The sequence below is a fragment of the Cnephaeus nilssonii genome (assembly GCF_951640355.1).
Source record: "Cnephaeus nilssonii genome assembly, chromosome: 16".
Taxonomy (NCBI): domain Eukaryota; kingdom Metazoa; phylum Chordata; class Mammalia; order Chiroptera; family Vespertilionidae; genus Cnephaeus; species Cnephaeus nilssonii.
The window spans coordinates 43,533,294-43,555,167 of NC_137087.1; the positions used below are offsets into that span (position 1 = coordinate 43,533,294).

Consider the following 21,874-nt stretch of genomic DNA (forward strand, 5'->3'; position numbering starts at 1 on the left):
CCATCTCCTCACCTTCTAAACACTGCGCCAGCCACAGAGGAGATCAAGACCCAGGCCGCCTCTCCCACCGAGACCCCTTTGTTTTACAGATCTTGGTTGATTTGATAACTAATACCACTTGTTTTCTCTTCCTGCACTTTAAATTCTCACCAATAGAGAGTGATCCTGCAGAGCCCTAAGACCACCCCCTCCCCGCCCCCGCTGCCTCCCCAACCCAATAAAAGCAGACCCCTAGGCCAACTTTCTCTCTCGCCTCCACCTCTCTGTGTACTCACTGGTATGCACCCAGGGCATGTACTCTGATCAGAAATTGAACCAGTGACCTCTTGGTACATGGGTTGATGCTCAACCACTGAGCCACACCGGCCAGCCTCTATACTTTTTTTTAGTAATCTTACTAAAAGTCACGGTTTTAAATAATGTCTATGTGCTGTCAAAATTTATTTGTCCCAAATTTATGTCTCCAGCCCTAACCTTTCCCCTGAATTCTGGGCCTATATATAAAACTGTCTAATCAATACTTCTACCTGGCTGTCTTTTTTTTTTTTTTTTAATATATTTTATTGATTTTTTACAGAGAGGAAGAGAGAGGGATAGAGAGTTAGAAACATCGATGAGAGAGAAACATCAATCAGCTGCCTCCTGCACACCCCCCAGTGGGGATGTGCCCGCCACCAAGGTACATGCCCTTGACCGGAATCGAACCCGGGACCCTTGAGTCCGCAGGCCGACGCTCTATCCACTGAGCCAAACCGGTTTTGGCTACCTGGCTGTCTTATGGGCAACTCAATATAATCAAAACTGAGCTGTTCCACCTCCCCCACCAACCAATATCTCCTACATTTCTTGATATTAATTGAGAAATTATTGGAAACTCCAATGATCCTCAGGGTCATTCATATATAATAAAAGGCTATGCAAATAGGATATATAATAAAAGGCTATGCAAATAGCCCGAACGGCGGAACAACCGGAACAACCAAACAACCGAACAACCGGTTGCTATGACGTGCGCTGCCCACCAGGGGGTGTGTGCGGAATATGGCGGGCGTTGGCCACCGTGGGATGGTGGAGCAGGTGAGCAGAGGTGCCAGACAAAGGCGGGGCACCGGTCGCTGTCATCGGGGTGAGCCTCTGGTAGTTACTGAAAATTCTTTGCTCCCGTGCATACAGTCCCACCTGGTGCTTGCACCTGCTGCCGGCACCGGCCCCGCCTGCACCCACTGCCGGCGCCAGAGCCACTGCTTGTACCCACTGCCAGCGCTCAGCACTGTCAGGAGGTGCGAGTGGTGGCTGCCAGCCCCAATCGCCCCTCAGGGCTTCTCCACCTCCCCCTGCTCCTGAGGGGAGATCAGGGCCAGCAGTCGCCTCTTGCACCCACTGCTGGCAACGGCCCCGCTCACACGGCCCCAGTAATCTCCTCTGCACTGGGCCCCAGTCCTATCTAATAAAGACAGAATATGCAAATTGACCGTCACTCCATGACAAAGATGGTGGCAGCCGGGCTGGGACACAGGCATTCCACCCCGCCCCGGCCGCTCCGGGCCTCTGGGCAGCACATGTGCGTGCAGGCACGGAGCAGCTGGGGCGGGGTGGGATGCCTGCTATGAGGGGGGCGGCAGGAGCTACAGGAGAGCTGCAGGGCCAGAGCAAAGGCAGAAGGCGGCAGCCAGAGCGAAGGCCCAGGTCCCGGGTGCCAGAGGGAAGCCGGTGCCGGCAGCCAGGGGAAGGAAGGCCTTTTTTTGCACGAATCTTCATGCATCGGGCCTCTAGTATATAATAAAAGTCTAAGCAACTGTTAAGGCAGAACGACCATAATGACCAGTCACTATGCTGCGCACCGACCACCAGGGGGCAGACGTTCAACACAGGAGCTGCCCCCTGGTGGTCAGTGTGCTCCCACAGGGGGAGCGCCACTCAGCCAGAAGCCGGGCTCATGGCTGGCGAGCGCAGCGGCAGTGGTGGGAGCCTCTCCTGCCTCCGTGGCAGAGCTAAGGAGCAGCGAGCCGAACGGTAAGGAGCGAGGGGTCCCGGACTCCGAGAGGGCACAGGCCGGGCTGAGGGACCCCCGCCCCCAGTACACAAATTTCGTGCACCAGGCTTCCAGTATATATATAAAATTGATTTCAGAGAGGAGGGGAGAAGGAGAGAGAGACAGAAACATCAGTGAGAGAGAATCATTGATCGGCTGCCTTCCACAAGCTCCACACTGGGATCGAGCCTGCAACCTGGGCATACGCCCGGGAATCGAAGCTCGACCTCCTGGTTCATAAGTCGACGCTCAACCACTAAGCCATGACAACCAGCCCTCAGGGTCATTCTTGACTCTTTTTTCCCTCTGATACCTCATGTCTAATCCACCAGCAAGCCCTACTGACTAACTTAAAATAGACCTAGAGCTGAGCACTTCTCATCATCTCTCCTCTGCCATCATCTCTTGCCTGGATCACTGCAGTAGCCTGGTCTCTCTCTGTCTAACTGGTCTCTCTGTCTATTAGCAACACTGCAGCCAGAGTAACTCTGTAAAGTTGTAAGTCAGATTGTATCACTCCACTGCTCCAAGCCTTCCCAAGGATTCTTGTTTTACCTGAATGGTGTGCTACAAAGCCCATGCCCTTGCTCTAGCTGAATTGGCCTCCTTGCTATTCCTCCAACACCAGACACGCTCTTGTACTTATCCTGTCCCATCTGCCTGGAACAATCCCTTCCCCGCTCCCCCCCCCGTCCCCCCCCCCCCCCCCGCCACACACACACAAACACACATACCGCCCGCCCAAAAAAAATGGCTTGGCTGGCTCCCCTAGTCATTCAGATCTTCCCTAAAATGTCACTTCTCAGTGAGGTCTCCCCTGGTTACATAGATTATTTTGCCTTCTAATACTATACATACACATTTTTACTTCTTGTTTCTCTCTCCCCATGAGGGCAAAGATCGCTGCTGTAACTTCAGAACACTGTCTGGAATATAGCAGGAGCATAACAATATTTGTTGACTAAATGACTGCCCCAGAGTTTTTAGTCTTTGGGTCTCGCTACATCTGGTAGAAGGAGGCAGCACGCTCAGACATGGGCCTGGTGGCATGAATGCTTGTGGCTGAGGGGTCCTTGCCCTAGGCACTGCAAAACCCCAGTGAAATCTGAAACCGATACTGAAGTCCCTGGATCTTTTCCAGGGTCTCCACCTCTGGGCCTGGAGCTGAGGGTAAGAAAATGCTCTGAAGCCACGCTACAAACTACAAAGAATAGTGATTCACAGGTTAATCATAACTAAGCTAACTATTCTAAGCTACACTCTTGGCATACATTAAAACATCTGTCCTAAAAAAACACATAACTAGTTTCTGTCCTGAAGTAACAGTCTACTAACCGTCAGGCTTCTGACTATGATTGCTGTTTTATACCAAGATAAAGTCCATTGGAAGTAACTGAGCTAAGTTTTACCGAGGCAACACCCCAAACCAGATGTTATACAGTCGAGGATACTTGCTTGCTTTTTCTTATGTATTGACAAACTAGAAAGAAAGGTTGTTATTCCTTTTACATAAGCTTTTATTTTGAAAGATCAGAAAATTATTTGGCTATTTAAATCTATTATCTTTTACTAATTCAAGAAAGGATTTTTATACCCGAAGCATCCCAAGGAGTCTTCAGAATAACAACTTGCTTCTGTACGTAGAAAAACCATACTTTCGAAGTTTAAAGATGTGTTTGGAATATTATGTATCACTTTAATGTAAAGATGTCATTGTTCCATATCAGTAATTCTCCAACTTGTTAATCTAATGGCTCTCTTTAATGGGCCTTAGGTTCCACCCAATATCTTGCTGAAAATGCTAATTTCCTGAAAAACATATTCTGATTTGCTTTGCAACATTTAATTTTAATTAAAATTAAAAATGACCCCAAGAGTCTCTGGTCATCCTTCCTCTTGGCATTACCTTAAAGGGAAGAGACAAGTTTAGGGGCCAGGTTCCTGATGCCAAAGAGGCTGACTCACTCTACAGTTTACCATCCACCGTTTGGAACCACGGGGTCTGGCCCACACCAAAAGTAACTACCATGATTCAAAGGCAGCAAGACAGATAGCGAGTACGTGTAGAGGAGAATATCAGTAAGATCACTAGCGTTTCAAAGATATACAAATATGAATGATACTATGACTGTGCCTTTTTTATTAATAAATGCACAACTAGTGGCTGGCTCATAGTATGTACTCAAGAAACGTTTGCTGAGTAAAGAAATGAATGCACAACTCTGTTTATCAGATTCAGGCAGATGAACCTCTCGTACAGACAGAAAGAACTGTGATATGCTACCATGAGATCCTCAGTGCAGTGTGTAGTCCTAGTCAGAGCTTCCCAAAGTAACTTGTGCTGGGAAATCGGAGTATGTGTACTAACCCGGAATGTTTCCACTGCTCCAGAAAGCAACCTGTTTATCAGATTTGAGGGTATTATGTTTTAGATATGTGCCTTAATTAATTAATCAGCAATTCATTTGATCTGAAGCTCCTTGAGAGCAGAGAGCTCATCCATGTTTCTTACTGTGGTATATACCCTGCAGAGTGCCTGGCACATGGTAAAAACTCAATGAACAGTTGCTGGATGAATACGAGGTTGAATTCAGTACCATCCTGAAGCCAACAATATGACAGTTCATTCCCCAACACACAATCAGAAATGCCTCCTAATAGTCTACGCTGACTCTACATTATGATTCCAAATTTAAAACTCATAATTCTCAGAGCCAAGCACTGGCTCATCTGAAACTACTAATACTGGGCTTTCTATTGCCAATAAAGGAAGTTTAGGTTACTTGAACCCACCCTCTCACAGAAAAAACAGCTTAAAAAATTAGAGGAAATATAAAAACAAACAAACCTAAAACTATCAACACATCGACAAGATGGTACTGCACAGGCCAAAACCACAGAAACTGCATTGCCCCAGGGTGCTTGCCAGTCCCAGAAAATGGAACTTTTGGTTCAATGGCTCTCTGGGAAGAAGGGGCCCAAAACTCAATGCCAGAGTTGCAAGGGGAGGAGTCTAGAAGGAGACCTTTAATGTAATAAGCTAAGATTCCAAGGGATTCCTGAGAGTAAATCAGAATTGACCAGCCCTCTTGCAAAATTACAGCTGGGTCCCTGGTCATCCAAGGTGCTTTAAGTCTTGAAGTCAGTTTAAGGTGGAACTGGACTGAGAGTGACTAGTGTTTCCATGTGGGAATTCCTTCTCGGGAAATGTGTCTTTTTGAATCCTAAGAAGAATCAGCTGAGAAATCTGGAAACCCAGAGAAAATATGCTATTACTCCTGTGAGAATAAAGCTTAACAATTAGTGTAGAGATGTTTCTGGTTTGAAGGAATCCACAGATGTTAAGTTGAAAGAAAGAGCAGAAAATACCAATACAGAGTAAAAGATTAAGGTTCACCGGGACAAGAGTACTGAGGAGAGAAAATAATCAAAATCTAACCAGATTGTTTTGCTTGTAGCTGTTGCTACGTTACATGTGTGTGCTAACAGTGAGTCATTCTTGCAAATAAGGTAAATATTAACAAGGTTATGTGCAGAGTATATTTTGCACAAATCTTATAAGCAATGGTCAAAGAATGTCAAGTTTTAGAAGCAAAATAAGGCCTTACATTGGCAGTTCTGACACATCACTACATCCCCAAAGCCATGGCAAGCCCTAGGATTCTCCATTGTCTTCCATAACTACAAGTTTTGAGATATACTTCTAAACTATTCCTGCGTGAAACATACAGGTGGCAGAACAAAAGTCTCCCACATTCCAGCCAGCAAGAATTTCTCAATAACGATACTTTTGAGAATTAATAGTGTTTCACAGAAATGTTATGTCTTCTAGCCTTAAAAATACCATGCAGTGTTCAATGGATATGTGGATTAATGGACTGGTACTAAGTGATGAAATTGGTATTCTTCTTTATTCAACTGATCTTTTCAGGACTAATTGAATATTCGGTCAGTGTTCTTACTATGTGTTTTTTAATTCTAAAAGTTTAATACTGTAAAAGATCTACAGTAGATGGGTAGAGTCTTAATCAGAAAGACTTTTCTTTATTTGAATCCACTAAATACTGCATTCAGTGTATTAATGTTGACTTGATTTTCTTTTTTATATCAATTGCTAATATGATTAAATTACTTATTTCTTGCAATCACTGACAGAGCCTCTTAAGGTCATCTTTTTCTATTTTCATAAAAAAAACCTATCCAACAATAAAATTAGTCCCTTGAAAGAGGAGGAAATTAATCAGTTTAAACACCAGGCTTTATTCTCTGAATCCAGTCTCGTACAATCTCTAATCGTGACATTTAAGGCCTAAGATTTAAAGAATTTTTGGTACAATATTTACTTAATTCTGGTTGGTATTATTTTTAGTGTTTCTGTGCCTCTCAATGAAAATGTTAAGCCTACTGAGAAGACAGATACTGTGTATTAGGCAGTGTGTCATTTCCCACACACTCGGCATAGGGTTCTGCAGGCAGTAGACTCATTAAATACTTGATGAGTTGAATTTAGTTTAACTGGATGAAATTGAATTGAAGTTGCTTGTTCTACCTCCAGAGCTTTAAAAGATTTCCTACCTTTATTGTTAACTTTGAACTTGGACTACCAGGGGGCTGGAGACTGTCGGAGCAGAAACGTCAGTGAGACAAAGTTACTGGGTAGCAAAATAGTCCAGTTCTGTGCCAGACCCAAAATGAAGTTCTTTATTGTAGCTATTTCTGCTTCTCCTCCTCCTCCTTCAAATAAGAAAATGTATGGGCAAATGCCTTACTATGCTTATCACATGGTAGGCATTAAATAGGAGTTTGAGAATTAGAAGAAAATATTATTAAGAAGCACTTCTAATTTAAAGACTTAAGTATAAGTATGAATCTAGTTAGATCAACAGGAAATAAATACATTGAATGAATTAATTTAAGTATGGCGTGATATACAGATTTTCGTAATAGTTCACACCTAAATCTATATAGCACTTACACCTTTGTTCATATTGCTCCTTCTAAAGACTATGGAATAAATATGAAGTCATGAGGATTCATTTCCTAGAAGTTTTATTTTATATTTTCAAATCTGATATGTTACTTTTTATAGTTTCCTGTTTGCTGCAAATACCTTTCAGCTTGTTTTTTTTCTTTCCTTTTCTTTTAATATATATATTTTTATTTATTTCAGGGAGGAAGGGAGAGGGAAAGAGAGAGATGGAAACATCAATGATGAGAGAGAATCATTGACTGGCTGCCTCCTGCATGCCCCCTACTGGGGAACGAGCCCGCAACCCAGGCGTGTGCCCTTGACCAGAATCGAACCCGGGACCTTTCAGTCCATAGTCCGACGCTCTAGCCACTGACCCAAACCAGCTAGGACAGTTTTTTCTTTTCTTTACATAAGGTAATATGTAGTCTGTGTATGATATTAAGTCTTAGTGGGACTGTTTGTGATGCCACCTGGTTCTCATTAGTGTGGTCTACACGCCCTGTGTGTCTGTCTTTTACTGTGTGCTAGTCCAAGTGTTTGGAAAACTTTAAGACCTGAGAGGAAGGCACCTCATTCCAGAGAGAGAATTGGCACTTGTTTCTTTCAGTTGTTGGTCAGCAGTTTCTAAATTCTGCAAGGATAGCCCTAGCCAGTATGGCTCAGTGGACAGAGCGTCAACCTGCAGACTGAAGGGTCACGAGTTTTATTCCAGTCAAGGGCACATGCCTGGGTTGCAGGCTCGATCCCCAGGAGGGGACGTGCAGGAGGCAGCCGATCAATGATTCTCTGTCATCACTGATGTTTCCATCTCTCTCTCCCTCTCCCTTGCTCTCTAAAATCAATAAAAATATATTTTAAAAAATAAAATAAATTCCGCAAGGATAGTAATCTTTGGGGTTCAGGAACAAAAACTGGAATTCCTGGTAATTCCTAAAATGATAAATTATCCTGTATTTTTAAAAACTCTTTATTCACATGTTCTTAAATGATAATAGTAGTGACCTTAATAATCAACAATAATTTTCCTGTGTTAGTTTAGGATTGTACTAAAGTTTTAGAGATTTTTATATCTGTATATAGATGAGAAATATATATAAAATAAATGCAGTTTATTATTATTATGAACCAAAATATTGTGACAAGATTATATATTTCAATGACATGTAGAAGTGTTCTCTTTCTTTTTTCTTTTTTTTAATTCTTACCCAAGAATCCTTTCAGAAAATCACTCGATTTCCAGCCTTGTGATAATACTCTTCTTGGGATTTTTAATTATGTTTTTTCATTCACTTTTAGAAATCTGAAGGACAAGGGAGTAGGTATGTGTACTTGGTCTGCCATCTTGGCCCAGTCTCCCTGGGTCACCATTCTCCTGCTTCTATCTCTTATTAGTATCCTGCAATGTCTAGACCCACAGAATACTTTTATTATTCACTTTGCTGAAGACGTGCAGGTGCAGAGCCCTCGGGCACATGCCAAAGTGCCCTGAGGTCAGGTTCTCCTTGGGTCTTAGAACAACTGCCGGTGTCTCATTCTCTTACTCTTCCTACTTTGCAAATTATTTCTCCTGGTAGCCTGGTGAACATGAATGAAATCTCCAGGGGTTGGTCACCCCCAAATTAAGGAACAGCATGTAAACTTCTGAATGTGCAAGGTGGGAAGCAGTAAACTGGAGTAGTTAAAATCATGGGCTCAAATCCTTGCTCCCTGGGCTAGTGACTTAATCTCTACAACTTGTAGTTTCACCATCTATAAAGTAGCCATAAGGATTATCCCCGGTACCTTCAGGGTGGCTGTGAAGATTCTCTGTGTAAGTAAATGGTAACAAATGCTTATTAACAAGCTAATAAATGTTAGTTATTATTATTATTGTTGAAATCTTAGTCTATAGGCCACAAAGATACAAGATGCAGTTTTCTCATGAGTCGTAGCCTAGACATCTTCAGTCCTTTAGTAGGGCCAGGTTAAAGAAAGCTATATTTGGGGACTTCCCATCTACATGACTGCTATGGATGTCACAGCAGTATAGGAGGTATAAATGTCACTGAGCTGCAAATAAAGCCAGGAGGCCACAATGGTCATAGGATACATCAACACAGAGCAGTCTAATTGTGGTGCGAGAAGAAATTAGGTAATGAAAAAGCAAGTCATTCTTTGTCAATCCAAGATGGTAACATATCCTTAAAAAATATGGGTAGGCTACTACTTGGACTTATGGGTGTCAAGAAATAAGTATATATTATTTCTTCATCACTTACCTCTAAGTTGCTGGAGTTCCATATTCAAATTTTCAATGTTGCTCTCGTAGAATGCAAGATTCTCCAGGGTCTCTGCCCTTAAGGATTCCTCTTGCTTCTCCAGCATTAAGTTGAGCTCTTCGTGAGCCCTGCTATACATATCCAAGTCCTGTTCCATTTCCTGCATTCTCACCAGTACTAACGGACACTGGGAAGTTTGGTCCAAAGTCTTTTCCATATTCTCAGGGGCCTCCTTTCCTAGGGTCCCACAGGTAGGACGGTTACCGGTGAGGAGTTTGGGGGGTACGGCATTCATTTTCTGCTGTGCTGAGGGGGGCAGGGGAGCTGGGCGAGAGGGCCGCACGGCCAAGGGCGGCTCGGGTTTCAGGCTCTGGTCCAGCAGCACATGGGGAGGAGTGGATGCCGGACGGGGTGGCGGTGGCCTCAGGGCCTTTCTCCGCCCAGGCAGCTCCTGCTGGGGGATTCGCTTTGAGGAACCTCGGACAATATCCTTCTCGGAGCTAAAGTCCATGATTGAAAAGTGGCGCAAAATTTTATCTGGTTCAGAGCCAGACCCCGACAGGCTCTGCTCAAACTCTATCAGCTGTTGTGTCAGCTTCGAGTCCAGGTCAACGTGGCCGTCTCCCTGGGGAAGGGCCAATGCTTCCACAGCGGGCGCCACGGCTCGCAGACCAGGCTTCATCTCGGAACAAAAGCGGGCAGCGTTTTTTCCTTCGGGTGTGTGGTCCTTTTGGGGACACCCGGCCTTGCCCTGGAGTTGAGGGCTCAACTGGCGAGGCCTGACCACCCTGGAGGCTGAAAGAGAGGAGCCTTCATGAAAAGGAGACGCTAGCTTCTTCGCCTGGGAGGATGTTTTTCTGGAAGGGAGGCTGGAATAGTCTCTAGTCCTTGCTTCTAGAGGAAAAGGGTCAGAGAACTGCCCTGAGCTTGGATGGCTCCCTCCTGCTCTAGAATAATACTGGTTTTTCTGCAGTTGGGGGTGAAAAGGTACATGAGGTTGGGAGGAGACACCATTGACTACGTCTGAAGAATCCTTTGTGGCGGAGTCTCTGGCAAGAGGCTGTTCATGCCCTGGGCCTGGGCTTCTCGGCGGCCCCCTCGAGGTGCCCTCATCCCAATGAGAGATTTTGTTTAGTTCATATTCAGAGGTCAGATGACCTGGGGGAGAAGCAGATGTTTCAGAAATAATACAGTTGGACTTCTCTTCTTCATACTCATGAGATTCATGTCCTTTTTCTCCCAGTACTAAGTTCTCTGAGCAACCCAAAGACGTTTCAGGGACCCTGGGAAGGCTGCTTTCCTGTGGCAGGACCACGGTTTCCTCCACCTTTGTTTTAGGACATAAATTTACAAACCGGTAAGGAAAGATGCCTGTCCTGCCCTTCAGTGATCCTTCCAGCCAGCCATCTTCCAGGGTCCCCAGAATTCGGATCTTATCGCCTACCTCAAAATCCAACTCATTCGGCTCCAGGGCTTGGAACCTGTACAGGGCGATTCCGTAGGTCCCTGGCTGCTCGTCCTCCTCTTCCGGCCCTCTCTCCTCTTCTGCAGGGGTATCTACTTCACCATTTTCCATGCAGTCATCGTGATTTCCAGACCTCACCGACTCATCCACAGTCCTCAGGGGCCCCAAAAGTTCTACAAAACCTTCGGGGAAAATGCCTCTTCGACCCTCTAGTTCCCCTTCAAACCAGCCTGGCTCAGGAACTCCGATAATGGTAATCACATCCCCTTCTCTGAAGTCCAGCTCCTCATCCAGCTGGGCAGAGAGCCCCATCAGCGCCCGGGCTTGTCCCATTGAGTAGTCGGGAATCTGCAGCAGGGCGCTCTGCGAGTGCCACTGCCGGCTTCGCGAGGACAGGCAGAGCTCCCGAACACACGAGGACGGGAAGAAGCCCCGGGCACCCCAGCAGCTTCGGCCTTGCAGCCAGCCGGCAGTGGGAGCGCCATCGAGAATCACGAGGTCACCTAAAAAAGAGAAGCAAAGATAATGGTCCCAGTCATCACCCCAGAGAATCCTATATAATAAAACCCTAATATGCAAATCGACCGAATGGTGGAACGACCAGTCGCTATGACGCACACTGACCACTAGGGGGCAGATGTTCACCTAAGGAGCTGCCCCCTGGTGGTCAGTGTGCTCCTACAGGGGGAGCGCCGATCAGCCAGAAGCAGGGCTCACGGCTGGCGAGCGCAGAGTTGGTGGTGGGAGCCTCTCCCACCTCCGCTGCAGGCGGGCAGTAAGGAGAGAGGAGTCCTGGACTGCGAGAGCCCCAGACTTCGAGAGGGATGTCTGACTGCCAGGGGGGATCTGGCCTAAGCCAGTAGGCAGACATCCCCGAGGGGTCCCAGACTGTGAGAGGGCACAGACTGGGCTGAGGGAACCCTCTCCCCACCAGTGCACAAATGTTGTGCACCGGGCCTCTAGCATTACTATAACTAATTCTATAAACCATCATTTTAAACATTTACTGAATTCAAGGAAATATACACCAAGAGTTTTAAGCAATGAACACTTTTGACAACTTAGTGAATTTTGACAATTTAATGACAATATACTGAAAACTCCTGTAAAGCAGTGATTTTCAAAGTGTAGTCCATGGGATCTGGGGCAAGGGGTTCCCAAGTTCCTTTCAGAGGGTCTGAGAAGGTCAAAACTATCATATTGCCTTCATATACTTCACTCAAAACAACATATTGAAGAATGAAAACAGATACAAATTTGAGAATCCAGCTTTCTTTTATTAAATTAAATATTAAAGAGATCTGCAAATATATAAAACAATGTTGTAAGAATCAAATGTTCATTGCTTAGAAAACTAGTTATTTTTGCTAAAAATATACTACTTATGTTAGTATGTCATGGCTTTTAAAAAATGAATAAACACTTTAAAAATTTATCAGTTTTTATAGCTAATATGGTAAAATATCAATAGACTCACATAAGCAAAGCTCTTGTTGTCCATTTGCTAGTGATTCTTCAATTCTAACTATCAAATAAACGAATTATACCTTCCCTCCAAAACGAGCTCCATGCTGCCAACTTCCTTTTTTCCTCTAATTTCTTCTTTCAGAATATTTATTCCATTCATTACTTGCGCTTTGCTTCCATCTTAGTCCAACTCACATTATCTCACTCTTATAAACCTTGACCTTAGACACTGTCTCTTCCAGTCTACCAAGTGATTCATGCCTAAGATTATAACTATATCAATTTTATCATATCCTTCCCCTGCTCAAACATTTACCCCGAAGCATGAAGGCTTCTTCCTTCTGTCAAAGGCTTCTTCTCTAATAATCCTATTCTTACTACCTGAAATATATAAAAAATAAGTTTGCTCTGGATACTCTCCAAAAAGGTTTAGTTACTAAGCTACATGTTTTCACCTCCATGTAACTTGGCATTCATATCCAGTCATAATATCCCCTGCTCCCACCCCCAGCTATCCAATATATGTCACCTATAAGACCCTATTTCACACGAAGGGACTCTCATTGTCTCCTATACAAGCCTCTTCATCTGAAGCCTTAGCTTGCCACTTTAAAGAAACTAGAAGCCCACATTCATCTTACGTAAATGATCATAGTAAGTGATCCATATTACCAATTTTGACACTTGTATTTGTATATACTACACAGCCCCTAATGTAAAATTTTGCACTTAGTGGTAGGCACCCAATACATTTTCACTGATTTGATACTGTATTCCTGAGAAATAAGGTCTTGGTCCTATATTTCTATATTCCTTTAATTTATGATTCAATACCCATTGGACAGAGCTTGTGGTCCAGATAACTACAAGTGATTTCCCCTCACCAGCTCTAAGGCCATTCCATCAGGACCACAAGGGAGCTCACTGGAGACGGCTACTGTTCACACACAATAGGCCTTTTGGTGAATAGGCCTGTTGGTGAATAAGGAGAATAAAAGCATGCCATACCTCCTACTCTACTGGCTTTGAAATAAACTGGACTTCTTAAAGCTGTAGAATTATAATATTTTCCTTGTTTTGCCAGATCTCCATGAAACTCTTATAAGAAGCCTTGTTTTCCTATTTTCAGCTGGGTGATGATCTTACTAAGCTTTATTACCTGACTAGAGGCCCGGTGCACGAATTCGTGCATAGGTGAGGTCCCTCAGCCTGGCCAGCAATCAGGGCTGATCAGGGCCAGCTGGCCGGGGGAAGGGACCTCAGGAGGTTGGCTGGCTGGCCGTGGGGGAAGGGGCCGTGGGAGGTTGGCTGTGGGAGTGCACTGACCACCAGGGGCAGCTCCTGCATTGAGCATCCGCCCCCTGGTGGTCAGTGTGCATCATAGTGACCAGTCAACTGGTCATTCGGTTGACCAGTCCTAACATCGCTTAGGCTTTATAGATATAGATAGACTGTCATTCTGTTGGTTATTTCTATATAATAAAGATGATTTTTTTAAAATCACCATTTAGCATCCTGAAAAGCACTTTAGAGCTCATTGTTCAACACCCTTATTTTATAATCCTGTTTGCTGAATTTTTTGCATGAGTCTCTCATTTTCATCTGAAAGAGCCATGCAGCTATTCCCCTGGCACCCTAGGTGATCCCTTAGGAATGGAGGCTACCGAGTGGTCATTTCTAGACTTCTGAGACACCAATGTGAGGAACTCCTGGAGTACCGTGGCCAGATTTCGAGAACTGAAAAATAAGAAGTGTGGTGACTCTTAGCCTGAGCCTTTCACTCATGCACAATTAATCCCAGAGGCCACACTGCTTGTTTCTTCTGGTTAGGTTGTTTTATTTAAACAAGAACTGCATTAGGAATAAATAAGAATGAATGCAAGTCCTCTTAGAATCTGAATACAAGTAACCTGACTCTGAGTATTAGATACCTCATTGAATCCTAATGCCCAGGGCACTGTGTGCTTTATGCAGAACAACCATATATTTTACTTACGTTTACATATGAGCTATATCAGAACCTTAATCCTGATATCTCACATCACAGATTTGACTGATAAATATTTGTAAATAAGTTGTTCAGTTTATTTTTTATTGGTCCTTTTGGGGGGATGAGGAAGTGGTCTAGAAACATAAAGTTATTGGCAAGGGATAAGCATTGTGTTAGGTAGGGCAATGATTAGTGATATTCACCTCCCACTATTTTTTTTTCTCTTTTCTTTGTAATACTCTCATTTGTGTGTGTGTGTGTCGGGGGCGGGGGGGGGGGCTCTCTTTTTTTCCTCCCTCTCTTTATTTTTTGGTATAGTCAGTGGCCCTGGCTGCACTGATCCTTCTAATGGATAGACTTGTTGCTGAGTTTAAATATAACTCCACATACAGGGAACAGTCCAAAACAATAAGACAGCTTTGGGAAAAGGAGAAAGGGTGACATCTGCTGGAAGAATCTCTGGGGTTCTAGTTAGAATCTCCCCGGAAAAATGTACATGCACACAAAACTTCACCTAATTATTGGGAAACAAGGTCCCCCAAAGCACCTCTGTGAACTCTAGGAATCCCAGGTTAAGAATAATAAACATAGCCCGGCCATTGTGGCTCAGTGGTTGAGCATCAACCTATGAACCAGGAAGTCACGGTTCGATTCCCTGTCATGGCACATGCCTGTGGGTGTAGGGCTCGATCCCCAGTAGGAGGTGTGGAGAAGGCACCTGATCAATGATTCTCTCTCATCATTGATGTTTCTATCTCTCTGTTCCTCTATGAAACTGATAAAAATATTTTTTTAAAAAAGAATAATAAAAATAGCTCATCTTTGCCCTGGTGTTTCTCAGTGATTAGAGCATTGGACTCTGCACCAGAGTCTTGGTTTTGATTCTCGGTCAAGGGCACGTACCTGGGTTGGGTGTTTGTCCCCATGCCCAGTCAGGGAGCATGGAGGAAGCCCTTTCTCCACACCCTCTGACTGGCCTGCCTTGGGTCACAGCCCTCCAGTGGGAGGTGAGTAGGGACAGATGGTTCCCTGCCATAACATCTTGACCTATTTCTGCCTGCCTCCCCACACTCATTAGCAAGGAAGTACACAGAACGCAAGCAGAGTCTCAGTGTAAAGTGAAGTGTAAAGAAACTTTCAAATTTGGTTTTGAGATTAAGATCAAAATGCAATATTCCTTTCTTTTTATTGACCAAGGATTAAGGAGGTTTGTGAGGTTTCTCCCTCTCCCCACCTTCTCTCTCTCTCTCTCTCTCTCTCTCTCTCTCACTCTCGCTCTCGCTCTCTGTCTCATATGCAGGGCTTAAAAAATTAAGCCATACTCAAAAGAGCAAGTAACAATATTAATAACATATCAGTAAATTCTACCATTTTGAGACCATTTTCTGAATCATCACAAAATTGCATTGATATGTGTCTATGCTTATGCAGAAATGCACGGGCTACATCAAGTATACTTGTTGAAATGGTTAACAGTCCATCTTTAGAAGGTCACATGTCTATTAGAGCAGTGATCGCCAACCGGTGGTCCGTGGACCACTCGTGGTCCGTGAGGTCCGAAAGGTTGGCGACCGCTGTATTAGAGTACAAAAGTGGGAAATACTTGGAATATCATTTGAGACCTGGCTATGACTATCCATTTTAAACTGCTTCCTTTCAAACTGGTTCTGATGAGAACTTTAATAACATTCCAAATGTAGAGTAGCAAAATAGGCCTATTTTACATCTGCCTCTTAATTTCCATACCACGACTGCTGCCCTACTATTATGCATTAATAAATAGTAATGAGGTTAGTAAAACCATATCGGTTTTTATGAGAAAAAAAAGATATATGTAGTCAAGTGTGGCCATAGCATGGGGCAATGGAAAAACAATGCTGGACTTGTAATCCACTGAAAGGACTTCACATTCTGAAGCTAAAACTTCTCATCTGCAGGTAACATTGTTTGAATCTCATTTTCATCATTTATTAAATGCAGTTCATAATACCCACTTTGCTACCTCCCAGGTCTGTGTTGAGGATCAAATGAGAATGAAGTTGTGAGAAAATACTGTGGAAATTATAAAATGCTGCTAAAACAGAAGGCATTGGCATTGTCAGCACTGTCTTAGTATTGCTGGAGACCTTCCAGAAGTTAGCCACTTATAAAAAGTCCAAAAAAGATCTATTTGTCAAAATGGACCAACTTTACTGATCTAATTATTTTTAAAAATATATTTCTTTACTGATTTCAGAGAGGAAGGGAGAGGGAGAGAGAGACAGAAACATCAATGATGAGAGAGAACCACTGATCAGCTGCCTCCTGCACACCCCCCACTGGGGATCGAGCCTGCAACCCGGGCATGTGCCCTTGGCCGGAATTGAACCTGGGACCCCTCAGTCTGCAGGCCGATGTTCTATCCACTAAGCCAAACCAGCTAGGGCTCCCCTGATCTAATTTTAAACAGTCTACTCTTGATCAACTTACCTCGATAGAGGGAAAGGCTGTTCAGTTCCTGGGATGTAAATTCACAGATACACACAAACAGCCTCTCTCCTTCTTTTAGGCTGGGAATGGTCACAATTTCCACAAAACTACTGGGGAACTGTCCTGAAAATAAAAGCAAATATTTTGAAAAATATATTTATGCCTATGTACCAGGACAAAAATTGTTTTTCTGAGCCCATTAATAGGGCCCAGTTAAAAACTCAGTGAGAAAATGCAATTCCAGCCAATGAATATTTATTGGGTGTCACTTATGCAAGGTGCATTGCAGAGGGGGAAAGGAATAAGACAGTCTTGGCCATCAAAGATCTGAAAATCTAATTCAGACAAAATCTAGTTCAGACATAAATAAAATTCAATTCTAAAATCCAGTGTCACAATACAGGTACACAAATTACTATGGGATTTCAGAGAAGGGAGAGAATGGGTCAGGAAGAATATGAAAAAGATAGCATTTGAGTCTAAAGATGGGTAGGTTTTAATAGGTAGAGGTAGACGAGAGACAGAGCCTGTCAATTGGAAAGCATCAGAAGGTTTAATTGATTCCACCTTCTAACTGTCTCTGGTACCTGTCCACTTACCTCCAGAGCCCCCACGCTGGTCCAAGCCATCAGCATCTCTCACCTAGATTACTGCACCAACCTCCCATCCCGCCTCCCTGCCTCTGGTTTTGCCCCTTCCTACCATCTTCCAATTGGCAGCCGAGAGCTTCCTAAAATTCTGATAAATATCTTAAAGCGCAGTAATGGTTTCTCATTTCTGTGACTCCTTACCAAGGCATAGTCTGTCCTCCATGATCTAACTTCTCATGATCTCAACTCCCAAGCACTATCCCCCTCCTCCACCATTCACACTTCATGCCATACTGAACTTTTCTCAGTCCCTCCGTGTTCTCTCTCATTCCAGGGCCTTTGAATAAGCAATTCTCTCTGCCTATCCCCTTTGCCTTGCTAACTCCTACTCATCATTTCGTCTCAGTTGAGATATCATTTCTACTGGGAGATAACCGATTATCTAACAAATGTGGGCTAAGTGTCAACAGGGTCTGTTCTAAGGACTGTATAACATATTCCAAACCAGATTTGCATAAACACATGTAAGTTAGGATGGGATTTAACATAGGGGCATAGTGTGGGGGGCAAACTGCCATCCTTCCCTAAGCTAATTAATGAAAGAAATTAGTGGTAACTTATGTTGTAAAAAACAAAAGAAAGGAAACCAGATGCATGGAAAACAGGAGGTAGGTGCCTCTTACCTGTAACATCCTCTTTCTTTCCTAGAAGCCAAAATTCATCCACCACTGCCAACACCTCAATCACATCCCCCACGAAGAGTGGCAGTTCTTCTGATACACTAGGGCAGAAGTCAAAGATGGCTCGAACCACTGATCCAGCCTCCATGTTTTATAACCTGGACAGAAAGGTCAAAAGAAATGGGTAAGCATAAATACTTAAGACACTGTAATATAGATAGGTATCTTGAGAATGACATAGGTTAAGATATAATGATACTTATAATAAAGTCAAAGCTAAGCAAATAAAAAGTTTATACGTAAATTTATCAAAGTAGTCTCATTTATTTCTTATAAAATAATAATTTCCTCATACATTTTCCTTAGACATTTTTCATTTGATTCTCAAAGTCATTCTGGAACCGAAAAAAAAAAAATGTGACCTATACCTGTGATAGAAAAGATACAAGTTGGGAAACACAGACTTTTCAATATGCCTGCAGAGGGCAATAAGGAAATTAACATTTTTCAAGTACAAGGCTACAGAGTATTTTTAAAAAATATGTTATTTACATAGGGATTTCACATGTGGCATTTCATTTACTTCCCATAACCATCTTAAAAATTAGGATACTGAGGCTCGGCAAGTTAGGAAACTAGTTCATAGCAGCAGGGCCAGAATTCAGACTGAAGGCATTCGACTCCTACCTACTGAAACTGTGTCTGCAAAAAAAAAAGTAACGTGGAGTAAATAACAGCAGCAGACAAGTGGCTGAGGTTTTAAACATATAAAAAAGTAAAAATTCATTAAAAAGAACAAAGACGGGCTATGTAGATGGCACCTCCAGACAAAACTTTGTACACTACACCAGCTCCAGAATGTATTTTCGGTTCAAAGACACCTATGTGCCAACCTTGTGTAGTATCCTTGCATGGATATGGTGTCATATATTATTGGTTCCCAATTTCACATGCGAGGACACAGGCTCAAAGAGGTGATGTCATTGGTCCAAAGTCACACAATAAGTTAGAGGTGGAATCGGGAACCCAGATCTGCCTGTCTCCAAAATCTAGGACAGGGCTGGCACAGTAGGTGCTGTGTAAATGTTAGCAATTATTACTACACATCTTTTCCATAATCAGCTACAAGCTCAAATCTGTGTCACTGATATGGCATCTCTAGACAGTGTGCTGTTTCAAGTTTATAAACACTACAGAATTTACCATTTCAACATGTCAAAACTTGGACCATGTTTAAAAGGACACACTATGTATCTCTCTGCCTTCTTCAAAAGACACTGCACATGACTTAATTCTTTGGCTGATGGATACAAGTGCATTATGAAGACCATACATTGCTATACTGTGTTGTAACACATCATACCAGTACTGTATAGCTTCTAAGTCTTTGTCTTTTGATGTCAGCCTTCCCTCTGCTATCAGTTTATCTCCTCTGTCAACTTTCCCAACCTCTTCCTAGATGGTTGTTTATAATCTCCTGGGGAAGGGGGACCACACATACACCGCCAACATTGTTCAAAGTTCCCAGATAAATAAAAAGTAAACAAGCTCCAAATGAGAGGCTAACAAACTCTCCTGTGGTGGTAAAATACATGTGTTACTGCTAGAGTTTTTCAACAGTTATTTTTTATGTGCTCTGAGGCCCTGTTCTTAGTTTCTGGCCGTCTTCCAAGGAGCTAAAGTTGCCAGATGTCAGATTTCCACAGAAGGGTGTGTCATAAATATGTTTTTTTCTAAAATGAACATAGTATTTTGCAAGCCTCTTAGCCATCTATACATTATTAAAACCACTCCCCAAGATTGGGACAAGGTGGATATTACTTTCCTTCTACTACATTTTCTCACTACAAATTCCATCTCACTATCTGACTAAATACATACCTCATTATCTAAAATACCAAGTAAAGAATAAGTATAAGCCCCGAGGATGACTTAGAGAGCTACCCATCACACGGAGTGACCTTTGTCATCTGAAAGAGTTAAAGCTTCTCCCTGAGAACGTCTTTGCTCTACCCGAAAATGACTCAGACGCAGAGGAGGAGGGTCTGGCTCAATAAATACTTTTACTGACTGACCTCCTACCCTATTGGAATGAGTGCGCAATCGCCGAGGGATACACACCCTGGAAGGGCGCTGAAGTCAGAGCCTGGCTAAATTACAGGATTCATGCATGAGACAGGAAAGGAGACCTCGGTGTCCTCTGTTTTATGTGGAGTTTCATGAATTTCCTCTCAGTCTTCTCTGCCCATGGAAGACGCTATGAAAAGCAACCGTCATTGTTCCTATCTGGCCCATTTTAGAAGCCTGAACGTATAGTTTTAAAACAATCACAAAAAGCTTATATAAGTGGTTCCACCGATTCCAGATGGAAGGCAAAAGAGCTGCAGAGGACATCAGGACACAGATGGGCTTGAGAGAAAGCAGAGGAAATGACTGCCTTCGTGGCGTGGTGTCAGGGGCATCTGAAGTCTGCTGGGAAAACAACACCTTCTCCTGCTGGAGAATGCCTGCAGTTCCACTTCTGCACTCATTCCGCATTGGAGATATAAAATTCCTTAATTCTTCAGACCCTTGTTGCATGGTAAGACTCTATAAGGAAAGAGATTTTTGTCGGTTTTGTTCACCGGTCTAGAGCAGTACTCGGCACAAACAACACTCTCAAATATTTGATGAGCAAATGACTTACTGAACTTTCGGAAAATACGTGAGACTGTTCATATAAAAATCTCTACTTCCACTTATCTAACACTAAACCATCTCTTCTTCACAAATAGTTTTACCTTCCGGTTTGCATATAAATCTTCCAGATCAAACATTCAAATCTTAGACTTCACTTCATCCTCTGCAGCCCACAGACAGTACACTAATGAATGGCAACAGCTATCATTTGAGACTCTATCACGTGCCAGACACTGACAAGGAGCTTGCAGCACTGCAAATAGAAAGAGACCAAAGCACTAGAGCCAGGGTGCATGGGTTCAAATACCAGTGCCACCACTAAGCAATATACTTAACTCTCTAGAGAATAGCTAAGCCAGAACCAGACCTCAGGCCTGCTTGACTCCAATGCCCATGTTCTTTTTACTATAAACATTGCTTCTCTTAAATCTCAATGATTCTTCCTTCAAAATCTTTTAGACTTCCATTTTCCTCTTTGGTTCTCTGACATTTTATTATGAAAAGAGGGGCCCGGTGCACGAAATTCGTACAAGGGTGGGGGGTGGGGGGGCTTTCCCCTCAGCCCAGCCTGCACCCGCTCCAATCGGGGACCCCTTGAGGGATGTCCGACCATTGGTTTAGGCCCAATCCCTCTGCCTGCCTCATCACCCCTAACTGTCCTCTGCCTGCCTCATTGCCCCTAACTGCACTCCCCTGCTGGCCTGATCTCACCCCCAACTGCCCTCCCCTGCCAGCCTGATCGCCCCTAATTGCCTCTGCCTCGTCCCCCACCACCATGGCTTTGTCTGGAAGGAAGTCAGACGTCCGGAAGATGGCCGGTCGACCCGGTCTAATTAGCATATTACCCTTTTAGTAGTATAGATAGATTATACAGGATAGGATTGCTTAAATGGGGGGAAAAGCCTTTTTCAGCAGGAGGAGATGCTCTTGGCAAACAAAAACACATAATTCCTATATCTGGACTGATAGCCAGCCATATGCACTATACTATCAAACCGGTCATGAAAAAATTGAACTGCTTTCTTACACCTTACACCAAATAGCTGTTGCCCTTAAAACCCCTCCTTAGCCCCCACCTTAGGTTCTGCCTTCGCAGTTCACCGAAATTAGGTTCTGATTGGTCAGTTTCTATGCCAGTCAGCGTAAAAGCTCTGCCACCTAGGCAGCCATTGGCTCCTCACACTTCATCCAGATTAGGTTCTGATTGGTCGGTTTCTATGCCAGTCAGCATCAAAAGCTCCACCTCCTAGGCAACTCGCACTTCACGCAGAT

At 43.6% G+C, this 21,874-nt stretch overlaps 1 protein-coding gene across 2 annotated transcripts in view; it reads right to left on the reverse strand.

Annotated features, from left to right (window-relative positions):
- The window catches only part of DNMBP (dynamin binding protein), a 94,298-nt gene that overhangs the window by 51,164 nt on the left and 21,260 nt on the right, over positions 1 to 21,874 (reverse strand). For both annotated transcript variants that reach the window (XM_079793384.1, XM_079793385.1), the window contains 3 exons: positions 17,927 to 18,081; positions 16,654 to 16,776; positions 9,263 to 11,230 (listed from right to left, as the gene is read on the reverse strand). In XM_079793384.1, the coding sequence (XP_079649510.1) occupies positions 9,263 to 11,230; positions 16,654 to 16,776; positions 17,927 to 18,071 (2,236 nt within the window). In that variant the 5' untranslated portion in view covers positions 18,072 to 18,081. The remainder of the gene's footprint in view (positions 1 to 9,262; positions 11,231 to 16,653; positions 16,777 to 17,926; positions 18,082 to 21,874) is intronic.